At 45.7% G+C, this 12,202-nt stretch overlaps 1 protein-coding gene across 4 annotated transcripts in view; it reads right to left on the reverse strand.

The window, feature by feature from the left end:
- Window positions 1-1,408: 1,408 nt before the first annotated feature.
- The window catches only part of SCARB1 (scavenger receptor class B member 1), a 636,132-nt gene continuing 625,338 nt past the window's right edge, over window positions 1,409-12,202 (reverse strand). For 2 of the 4 annotated variants that reach the window (XM_085634841.1, XM_085634842.1), the window contains one exon: window positions 1,409-10,304. Coding sequence is in view for 1 of the 4 variants with exons in the window: in XM_085634842.1 (XP_085490968.1) it covers window positions 10,185-10,304 (120 nt within the window). In the remaining 3 variants the exon portion in view is untranslated. The remainder of the gene's footprint in view (window positions 10,305-12,202) is intronic. The other 2 variants (XR_014970694.1, XR_014970695.1) reach the window with 2 other exon arrangements.

A 12,202-nucleotide genomic window follows, 5' to 3' on the forward strand; every position in this document is an offset into this window, starting at 1 on the left:
ATCGTGTTGGAGGCGGCTGATATGGGAATTTTATTCACACTGACGAAGATTTCTTTGCTTCTGTGGTGCTGGCAACAATGCGGTCCGCCAGAGCGGTGTCCCAGATCATTTGGTGGTAGCGTCTTGGGAAGGATTTGAACAAGCTCCTGTCGGCATTGTCCTGGCTCATTCTTCCTTTGTTTTCCGTGGCTTGCAGTGGCATTTCGTCAGTTTGAGTTCCTCCATGTACCAACTGGCCTAAGATCTGGATTTTGCTGTATTCCTATGTTTGAATGGGGACAGGGAGCCAGCGAAGGAGGTGATCCAAACGTTGAAATTCTAGGCCTTCTGGAGGCTGTTGCTGTGCTTGGGTAGGTCAGTGTTGAGAGTGGATTTCCAGTCCTTTTCAGCAATGCTTTTCCAGTGAAATGGGTAGATCCCTTTACTCATTGGGTGAGGCCCAAGCTCTTCAATGAGTGCTCTTGAGTTGTGGTGGACGCGGTCAGCCAGGTGGAATTCAGTTCTTGGAGTTGAGATGTAATTGCCAGCATCGAGGGCAAGTGGTGTGACAAAGTCAGTGATGGTGTAGGAAGTTTGTATGCGATTGTGGTGGCCTGTAGATGAGAGTACTGCTTATGTTCAAGTTGGCTGTGACGTGGCTCTTGAACGACAGGTGGTCCGTGTTGGAGGATGACATGTCTGTGGATGTGATGCAGCTGATGCTGTTCTTGTGGCTGATGGTGATTCTGGGCTTGTGAAGTCTGTCTTGCCTGGATGGTTGTGGTGATGTTGAGTGCCGATGAAGGCTTCAGCCAAGTTTCCGCAAAGAAGATCAAGTCAGTGGTATTCTTGTACAGCAGGTCCCAGATCTCTGTGGTGTGTTTGGTGAGTTAGTGGGTGTGGAGGAGTCTGCATGGGATTGTAGTGTGTTGTGTGGGTGGTTGGAGGAATGTGTGAGTGTGAGAGAGTGGGGTGTTGGGATCTGTCAGTGCGGTGAGTGTTTGGTGTGGGTAAGTGCAAGAAAACTTGCAGCAAGTGCAGGACATTGTTCCTTTGGTGGTGTGTGGTGACACGAAGCAGCTGCGTGTGGAGCAGTGGACAGGTTTGAGGGCTCGGATGGTTGCAGCGGGAGGGTGGAGGATCAGGGTTCCTGGTGCTGGGCTCGGTTGGATGCAGTCGGGCTTGCTTTGGCGTGTCAGCAGCGTGCATCCACTTTGTGTCTACACTGTGGCAGCCATTATAAAGGTCCTCGGAGTGGGGAGGAGTGAGGTCACTTCCTGTGCAGATGGATAATGGCAAACCCAGTAATGGGTATTAGGGGGGAGCTCACCATTACCTGCAGGAGGGACCGCTAAGGTTCTGTTATGCCATAAGTGTACAAAAGCAATCAGCGAACAATTTAGAATCAATATAAGAAAACAACTGAGTCTTCAGTAGTTGCATATTTATTAGTCAACAGATTATCCAACACCTGCAAATACTGCGGAGGTTGAAAATACTTAACAGTTAATACTGTCCTTACAATTCCTGAAAGTAGAGCTGAATGAAGACTGATTGTCTGCACGCCAAGACCACAAAATACAAAGTTAGCTCGAACCACAAAGTTAGACAAATGTAGCAACAATGTTTAAGTGCATAACTTGAGTAAAATATACATTGTTTTTCTTTTCCATCAATAGAGGTTCGCACTGCTAGACATACACAAATGCTAGTATTGGTTTAGCTTCCGCCTTCAGAGTAGAGTAATAAAGTCAATGTGCAGTATTACATTACTGTTGTGTATCAGTGCGGGGGTTCGAAGGCCAAGGACCATCTTTGGCTGCCAAAGTCCCCAATTCAAGGAGCAGTGAAGCCTTGTTAGTTCCTCCTGGTGGCTGTACCAGTGGTGTATGAAAGGCTCCCGCAGCCCCCGCAGCGCGCCCAAGCTTCAGTGGGCCCGCTCAGGACAATACCCTGGCCTGAGAGCTCCTGAGTACAGAGGGGGGCCCCATCAGCACAGAACCCTGGCCTAGGAGCTCCTGAGTGAGTACAAAGGGGAGCCCCCGCAGCACAGTAACTTGGCCTGAAAGCTCCTGAGTGATTACAAAGGGGGGCCCCTCCATGTACTTTGCAGGGCGGCCCCCTCAAGTTTCATTACACCAGTGGGCTGTGAGGTCTCTCTTTAACCAAACAGTAGATTTGTTATACATTATCTAATTTCCAAACAAAAGTGTCCATCTCACAGTAATTGTGCTTTATACAATGATTAACCACACAACTGGCCATTTGTGCCAGTGAGGTCTTGAAGTGAGTGTCAGTCAAAACGCTTCTAAGAAGAGGCTTGAGCCTCTCTTGCGTATTTTGAACTAATCGCATTTTTAAAATCTGAGCTTCTCTAGAAGAGCCCTGGGACTATGTCACAAAGATGATTTCCATGGGGGCACTAGGACATTTATAATGCGGACATAGTGGGGGTTTCTGGGCAGCCCGAATTTATCTGTGGTAGGGGAAAGTGGGTGCATAGTACCCAACATAGTCCTCTGAAAAATCAAGAACTTGAATGGTATTTAATGAAGATGTCCATCACGTCTGTAAGAGAAGTGGTGGTAGAAAAGCCCGGGCTGATGGGGGCTGGGTAAGAAACAGAAGAAAGACTACAGTTGATGGGTGAGCGGATCATAACGATCCCGCTGAGCGTTCCATGCACACTGGGTCTGAAAGACATGAGTCCCACCTCTCTTCTCATCGTCTCCAAGACATGGACCGGGCGAGGAGCCCATTGTGCAAAAGATGTTCAGCAGCTGCTCAAAACAATTAGATAAAGACTGGGGTGATTTGAAGGGGATCTGACATAGGGAAAGGGGTACTGTGATAAAGACTATGATGTGTAAGACAATTGCAACTGAGAAATATTCTTAGTGGGAAAATGGCATCATATCAAAATCTAAAAAATTTTTTTTTATCTCAGACATCTCCAAAATTGAAAAGCACATTTTTTTTTTCAACATTAATCACCTTTGCAAACAGAGAAACAAGAAATGTATTAATCATCTAGGTGTCAGACAAACAGCAGTGTCTTCGAGTTTGTAAACAGCGATGCAGGAATTACTGTTTCTTAAAAACTTCCAAATGTAAACACACACACTTTTGGATGTCCTCCATAATTTGACTTATTCCACATCTGTAAACAATTGGAATTAGTATGTGCAAGAGACAAACAACAGGATGAAATCAGACAGAAATTAAGGAAAATATGAAAGTGCAATAAGAAGACAAAGCAAAGGGAGGTCGACTCAGACTAGGCACAAAGGAGCCCTGGATCACCCCGACACATGATTTAAACTGTGGATCACCCCTGACAAATGGTGTAAACTGGATCACCCCTGACACATGGTGTAAACTGGATCACCCCCGACACATGATTTAAACTGTGGATCGCCCCTGACACATGGTGTAAACTGGATCACCCCTGACACATGGTGTAAACTGGATCACCCCGACACATGATTTAAACTGTGGATCACCCGACACATGGTGTAAACTGGATCACCCCTGACACATGGTGTAAACTGGATCACCCCTGACACATGATTTAAACTGTGGATCACCCCTGACACATGGTGTAAACTGGATCACCCCTGACACATGGTGTAAACTGGATCACCCCTGACACATGGTGTAAACTGGATCACCCCTGACACATGATCTAAACTGGATCACCCCTGACACATGGTGTAAACTGGATCACCCCTGACACATGATTTAAACTGTGGATCACCCCTGACACATGATCTAAACGGGATCACCCCTGACACAAGGTGTAAACTGGATCACCCCTGACACATGATTTAAACTGTGGATCACCCCTGACACATGGTATAAACTGGATCACCCCTGACACATGGTGTAAACTGGATCACCCCTTACACATGATCTAAACTGGATCACCCCTGACACATGATCTAAACTGGATCACCCCTGACACATGGTGTAAACTGGATCACCCCGGACACCTGATCTAAACTGTGGCTCAGCACTGACACATGCTCTAAGCTATTCATCACCACTGGCACATGATCTAAACTGTGGCTCAGCACTGACATCTGGTGAAAACTTTGGTGTGTTGCGCTCTCTCATGTCTCACATTAGTTTGCCTTTGGCGTCTTGTGCTATGTCCAGTCTTGTCGTAACCATTGTGTTCATTCACAGGATGGGAGTATCCGGTGCCGTGGAAGCGTGAATTGACACATCAAATCAATCTTACTGTTCTGTAACTTCAGAATATTAGAAGTGGGTGACGCAGAGTGAACACGTTCTCTTTAACACCTCCCGGGGCACATTCACAAGGGAATGGCGAGGCGTGGCGCTAAGCAAACATTGCTAATGCCATGCTCCGTATTCACAAGAATGCGGCACACCCCTGCGATTCCCCTAGCGATGGCCCTGAATCTAGCAGCCTAGCGTCCACACAGGCACCCTTGCACCATAGTCCAAAGGTGTCTGCGATGGGGGGATGATTGTTTATGTGCAGGAAGGTGTCCCTTCGTGCTCAAACAACGCAGAATGGTGAATTGTAACTTCTATGTGTGCTGCATTGGTGGTGTTACACAAAGTTAGAGTACTGGAAACTGTTCTAAACCCTTCTAGGGAAGAGCATTCTGTTCTGAACCCTCCTTGTGCACCCAGAGCAATCTGAGCCCTATTGATTATGGAGAACTCTTCAAGGTTGTTCTAGAGCGGATAGGTTTGGCTTTGGCTGTTCTAGAGCAGCTGATCTTAGGTAATGTTCTTCGACCTCTCAGATCAGCAGCATGTCACTTTCTTTTAACAACAAGGGGTGCTGTAGAATGTGTGCTTGCAATGTTCAACACTCCGTCCATCATTTCCTTTGGTTTTGCTTTGTAGAATGTGCGGCAGCAGCATGCGTTTGGCATGTCCCAGTATCTGGGAGTGCAGAAGCTAGAAAACCAGCATGCTTCTGGCTTGTCCTAAGTGTGGAGCTGTTTGCTGTGGCAGACTAGCAGGATCTGCCTGCTTTTGGCTTGTCCCACTGTGTGGGAGTATTAGTGTGTGCAAAAGCATGCTCATGGCTTGTCCAATGTGAGAGAGCGCTAGAGCACTCACCCGTTGCGAGCTCTATTGATGTGCTGCGATGAACAAATAGGAGGATACATGCGTGTCTGAAAACAATTATACAGTAATCCCTGTGCACAGTACATTTATCGTCTAACACGAGTGGCACAGCATATGCCCTCGGCACACCTGAGTGTACTGTCTTTCATTACTGCGGTACAGCACATGCTGCGGGCACACCTGAGTGTACTGTCTTTCATTACTGCGGTACAGCACATGCACCGGGCACACCTTAGTGCATTGTCTTTCATTACTGCGGTACAGCACATGCCCCGGGCACACCTTTGTGCACTGTCTTTCATTACTGCGGAACAGCATGTTCTGTTTTCTGTGCTCTGTTTTCTTCTAATAATGTACACGTATTTTAAGATGAAATGGTTTTAATTTTGATTATTTGTGAATAAATTGCATATGTTTTTAATAAGTGTATCATTAGTTTTCTGTGTTTCTCTGACTCATTAATATTGTATTGTAATTCAGTAGTATGATTTGCTATTTCTCCCTAAGCACCAACTATGTATAAGAATTTTAAAATTGAATTTGTTTAATAGGGACTCTTTGTGTTTTCTGTTGTAATTGACCCTGTCCCAGATTGGATTTCAAGGGTATCTCCTCTTTTTTCTCTACACCTTAGTGTACTGCCTTTAATTACTGCGGCACAGCACATGCTGCGGGCACACCTTTGTGCACTGTGTTTCATTCCGCGGTACACATATGCCCCGGGCACACCTCAGTGTACTGCCTTTCATGACTGCGGCACAGCACATGCTGCGGGAACACATCCGTGTACTGCCTTTCATTACCGCGGTACACATATGTCCCGGGCACACATCAGTATACTGCCTTTCACTACAGCGGCACAGCACATGCTGCGGGCACACGTCAGTGTACTGCGTTTCATTACCATGGTACACACCCCTGACACACCTTAGTGTACTGCCTTTCATTACCGCGGTACACATATGCCCTGGGAACACCATAGTGTACTGCCTTTCATTACCCTGGTACACATATGTCCCGGGCACACCTTAGTATACTGCCTTTCATTACTGCAGCACAGCACACCCCCGGGCACAACTTTTTTGCACTGCCTTATATTACTGCGACACAGCACATGCCCTCGGCACACCTGAGTGTACTGCCTTTCATTACTGCGGCACACACATGCCCCGGGCACACCTTAGTGTACTGCGGCACACACATGCCCCGGGCACACCTTAGTGTACTGCGGCACACACATGCCCTGGGCACACCTTAGTGTACTGCCTTCATTACTGCGGCACACACATGCCCTGGGCACACCAGAGTGTACTGCTTTCATTACTGCGGCACACACATGCCCCGGGCACACCTTAGTGTACTGCTTTCATTACTGCGGCACACACATGCCCCGGGCACACCTTAGTGTACTGCCTTCATTACTGCGGCACACACATGCCCTGGGCACACCAGAGTGTACTGCTTTCATTACTGCGGCACACACATGCCCCGGGCACACCTTAGTGTACTGCTTTTATTACTGCGGCACACACATGCCCCGGGCACACCTTAGTGTACTGCTTTTATTACTGCGGCACACACATGCCCCGGGCACACCTTAGTGTACTGCTTTCATTACTGCGGCACACACATGCCTCGGGCACACCTTAGTGTACTGCCTTTCATTACTATAATACCTCACAGTAGGCATAGTGAGGACTCCCCTCTATTGGTAACTGGGAAAACATACTTAACAGATGGCGCGACCGCCAGAAGATGGCAATCGCAGGAGGATCAGGCTGGACAGACATTTGTTAACAATATGGCAGCAATGGACTGTTCATGGCACCCGTCAACCCGGTACACAAGAGAGAGCCTCAGCGTACAAGACCTCAACCCATAACACACGCCTGAGCTCTCACTCGTTTCATACGCCAGAGACAAGTGCTGAGATCACATAGTGACTGCTGAGGCTGTGCAGCAATGGGAGGATAAACGACGACTGCTGAAGCTGTGAGAGACGCGAAAAAACCATGACTGCTGAGGGAGAGCAGCAATGAGAACCCACATAGCAACTGCTTAGCAATGAGAAGTCACACAGGGACTAATGAGGCAGTGCAGAGATGTCGGCTCTCACAATGACTGCTGAAGCAGTGACGAGTGATTGCACAGGTGCTGCTGAGACACTGAAGAGCTGTCAGATCACACAATGACTGCTAAAGCACTGCAGCGATGAGTGATCACACAGATGCTGCTGAGGCAGTGAAAAGGTGTCAGATCACACGACTGCTGAAGCACTGCAGTGATGAGTGATCAGACAGGTGCTGCTGAGGCATTGAAGAGATATCAGATCACACAATGACTGCTGAAGCAGTGCAGTGACGAGTGATCGCACAGGTGCTGCTGAGACACTGAAGAGATGTCATATCACATGATGACTGCTGAAGCAGTGAGGTGATGAGTGATCACATGGATGCTACTGTGGCAGTGAAAAGATGTAAGATCACACAACTGCTGATGCACTGCAGCAATGAGTGATCATACAGGTGCTGCTGAGGCAGTGAAGAGATGTCAGATCACACAATAACTGCTGAAGCAGTGCAGTGATGAATTATTACACAGGTGCTGCTGGGGCGGTGAAGAGATGTCAGATCACACAACTGCTGATGCACTGCAGTGATGAGTGATCACACAGGTGCTGCAGAAGCAGTGCAGCGATGAGTGATCACACAGGTGCTGCTGAGGCATTGAAGAGATGTCAGATCACACAATGACTGCAGAAGCAGTGCAGTGATCAGTCACATGCTGCTGAGGCAGTGAAAAGATGTACGATCACAGGACTGCTGATGCACTGCAGTGATGAGTGATCACACAGGTGCTACTGAGGCAGTGAAGAGATGTCAGATCACACAATGACTGCTGATGCACTGCAGTGATGAGTGATCACACAGGTGCTGCTGAGGCATTGAAGAGATGTCAGATCACACAATGACTGCTGAAGCAATGCAGTGATGAGTGATCAGACGGGTTCTGCAGAGGCAGTGAAGAGATGTCAGATCACACAGATGCTGCTGAGGCAGTGCAGTGATGAGTGGTCACACAGGCACTGCTGAGGCAGTGAAGGGTTCAACGATGGGCGATCACAGTGAAGTCCTGCAACAAGCGGCACCACCAGTCTGAAGGCGCAAGCACTGAAGCAGCCTGCGGCACTCGGCGAAGCTCCGCACTCCCAGGGACTGCTTACTACAGTCTTTGTTGTTCTAACAGGCTGCCTTTCTAGGGTCGAGTTGTCTGCTTGACTTTTGTGCATATAAAGTAGGGTCCTTTCTTTGTGTGTTACAATGCCCTCTTGTGATATAAAACTACTAGTGTCAACCCCTCTCTCCCTCTCTCTTGCACGTATAGTAAAAGCTGATCACAGTGGTAGGAACTGGGGAATGCTGACCACACACACATAAGCAATGATAAAAAATGGCTCCCAGACACAGCCAGCGTTAAATGCTGAACACAGAGGGACGACTGAAAGTGGAGCTGAAAAGGCACTGGTAAATTCAGCCAAAATGGTTTATTCAAAATATCACTCCTAGACATGTATGCACGCACGCACAAACACATGTGCGAATGTGGATTTAAAAAAAATACCACATAATGCGACAATGCCCTTTGGCCGAAACCAGCCCTTGACTGGCAGGGAATTTCAGGACGCCATGACTCTCAGCAAAAGACTCCTTTTACAGCTCTGGGGACACAAGACGCTGCCCTAGAGAGATAGTGAGTTAGAATCTTCCAGGAAACGTACTACACACATCACAGTGTGTCACAAGCATTCAACAGAGCAGCGGCTAGCCACAAGACTGCTATGGGCACACCATGATCCGCAAACATCCAGAGGACTGGGGATCCCGCAGCTGGCTGCCCCGCACGACATCTGTGCATCCCAGATGTTTCTGATATTTTAGCAGCAGAGGAGGGGACACTTAATTCATTCTCTTTTCGAGATTGTGCTTGTAACACCAAACGGTTCAAGGAGGTGGTTTGTGCTTGTGGGACAAGAGTGTGTCTTTGAATAACTGTGCAGTGAAAAGTTTCTTATGGACTGGGGAAGGGTTGATTGTCAAACAGTGAGTAACTACGTGCTGTGTAGAGGAACTTTACCAACTGATACAGTCAGTCTTCACCCCTGCGAGGAAAACCCAACTGTCCTCGAAGCTGATGGAAGGAGGCAAGAAGAACCTCAAGAGATGGGCAGCGTCTCCAGGACGGGGCAATGTTTACCACCTTTATCTCAAATTAGAACTCAAAGGAACACATTTATATATAGCTGAGACTTTTCTTTTCAGGTTCACACAAGTCCAGGGTCTGCTGCCCACAAACACTACAAAGCAGTTGCTGAGTCCACATGATCTGAGCTTTGTAACTGGTTCTGTTCATGCTTAAAGTGAAGTCAGCCTAACCAGGAGAGAAGTCCAAACACATGGAAGTAAAAAGGGAATACCAAAAAACACAGCTGTCCCTGCAGGTCTGCTCCAGTCTAGAGGGTGCAGCAGTGCTTCTTTGCTGGCCCATGGCTGGACTCACAGGATGGCTGTGCGCTGTGGGCAGCGTAGGAACTCTTGGTCAACGTTCGATGATTTGGGTATCATTGGAAGACTTGTGCAACACTCAACGCTTTGGTCAACTTTGGAAGATTGTAGAATTACTGAGGGTTTGGCCAACTTTCATTGTTTGGCCATCATTGGAAGATTCAGGCAGTGAGGACTATTCAGCCCATAGGCACACGAGGTTGGCGTAAACACCTGTAGACGTTCCATAGAAAAGATCATGTGGTTCACATTTTTCCTTCATGCGAAAAACAGCAAATTCTGTAGACTTGAGATGTTCATTAAAGAGTTTCAATGCATATTCAAGGAATTAAATATACTATCATATTGCTCATAATTTCCACCTAAATCTTCAGGTTTTTTTGTTCATGAGTCGACAAAAAATTTGCACTTGTTATGCTTCGATTACTTTGGGATTCTCTGCTGGCAGAATTGTTCAATAATAGAGGATATGTTCGTTTTCTCATATCTAGAGCTGCATATTCACATGGGCGGACCTGTATCACTGGCCAGCTATGACGTGTTGACCATCCCGTCATCTATACTGACATATGTGTTCTCGAGAAGGGTCGTTTGGGAATTTGCAGAAGGTCCGATTGCCGTGCTTTCCTCTTTCACTTCTGGCCTCTGCTTCTGTTAATCAAGAGAATAAGGGAGGAAATATATTAGAAAACTGCAAAACTTGAAGTTCAAACTCACAAGAACCCAAAAACGTTAGGATTAGGCAACTCCCTTGACATCCTATATTGAGAGTTCTAACACAATTAATCCAGGCTTGGCATTCTTTACAAATCCTCTCACCTCAACCTCAGCATCAAAGAGAGCGGCCAGAAAAGCTACTTTTCATTGGTCAGAGGATACATGGGTGTTTAAAATGTTAGGGATGTCCAGTTATCGGACAGTCGCATGTTTCAGCCATGGTTACATATTCAGGATTTTAAAGACTATAGACGGTGTATTACCCCTGTAAATAGTGCATGGTATAGGAAGTGTGAATAAAAATCGCAAGAGGTGAAAAGTCACTCAGCAGGAACCTTGTTTTGTCTCTTAAGCCAATTCCTTTTTCTTTGCTCCTCAGAAACATGAATAAATGCAAGACTTTTTATGGAACCACACTGTCTTGTGAAGGGTTTGAGGGCCGGAGAAGAAGGTGGCTTGGGAGCCATGAGATAGTCTGGAGGCCTGAATCCATTGAAGCGCTTTTGGTCAAAGAGACTCAAACAAGGAGCTGGTCAGATGCTGACAGGGTTCAGAGTACTTTATTATGACAAAATGTTTGTAGATTTCTTTATATCATTTTTTAAATAAAAAGAGAGGGGTCCCACTCTCCAAAGGGACAGGACACCAAGGTAAGACACTTCTGTCAAAGGCAAGATCCCTTTGGGCTCCTTTATCAAAGCATACAAGTACTTTCAGCCACTAAACATACATCATCCAAATCATCAGCGTTCATACGAAACCAACAAAAGTGATATAAAAATTATTTATTTTAGTATATGGTTCTCTCGTGATAAAAGTATATCAAAAAACAATTTCTTAAAATCCACATCACCAATGTACATCAAATGATCAAAAACAAATATAAAATGTTAAAAACAGCAATTAGTTGAGGATATAAACACCAATCTTGTCCGAATAGCACACCAAGTTTAACAGTTAAGTAAACAGAGATCAACACTTTTTCATAGTTTCCTTTTTCATATTCTTAATGACCCCTGGAAGTGCTTGGGTGCTAGATCAACACAAAGCAAGCGACACGTTTCAGTGGCACAGTTCCATTCACCACCTTCTTCAGGCTTAATGTAACAAATCAGTATCTCCCCATATATCTAAAAACAACAATATATGAAAGGATAGATTAAAAATACAAAATACACTAATTTTCTCATCAAATATGAAATCCATTTTTTTCCTTATCTCATTCATATAATGTCCTACTAAAGCAAACAGATGTTAAATAAGCATTTATCATTCTATTAGACATATTTATATCACAATATTGGTCTCAAGCATGATGATTCAACAATTATCCGACCCATCCTGAAAAGACAGTAGCATACATACTTATATACACATTATTTCACGCATACCCACCCGTCCGCTGATAAGCGATAAATGTCAGTGAGCCGGAGACACTGCTTATAAGTAGTCCGTCATTTTCGCACTAATTGGAATCCACATGATAATGGAAAGAGGACTGGTATTGAACGAATATGTATACGCGCCATCTTGAAATGGGCTCAAACAGGCCATTCAATTTACGTTTTAAAAAGATGTGTCCCCAGCAACAAATTAATTTAAATCAAAATCTTCAAATAATCATACATGGACCTGCCAAAACTTAATTTGACATTTTAAAACAATTTTTAGGCTAGTCAAAGGTAATTACGAATTTGGTTAATATATAATTCTTCCTGCTTACAACCAGCCCGTTATTTTTTACATTTTCTATAAAAAGGACTTTAATCCAGGACGAAAACGGGCTCTCTTCTGGCTATTTTCTTATGAAGAGAAAAAGTGATATATTGCCC

Source organism: Triturus cristatus, chromosome 11 (assembly GCF_964204655.1).
Source record: "Triturus cristatus chromosome 11, aTriCri1.1, whole genome shotgun sequence".
NCBI classification, from domain to species: Eukaryota; Metazoa; Chordata; class Amphibia; order Caudata; family Salamandridae; genus Triturus; species Triturus cristatus.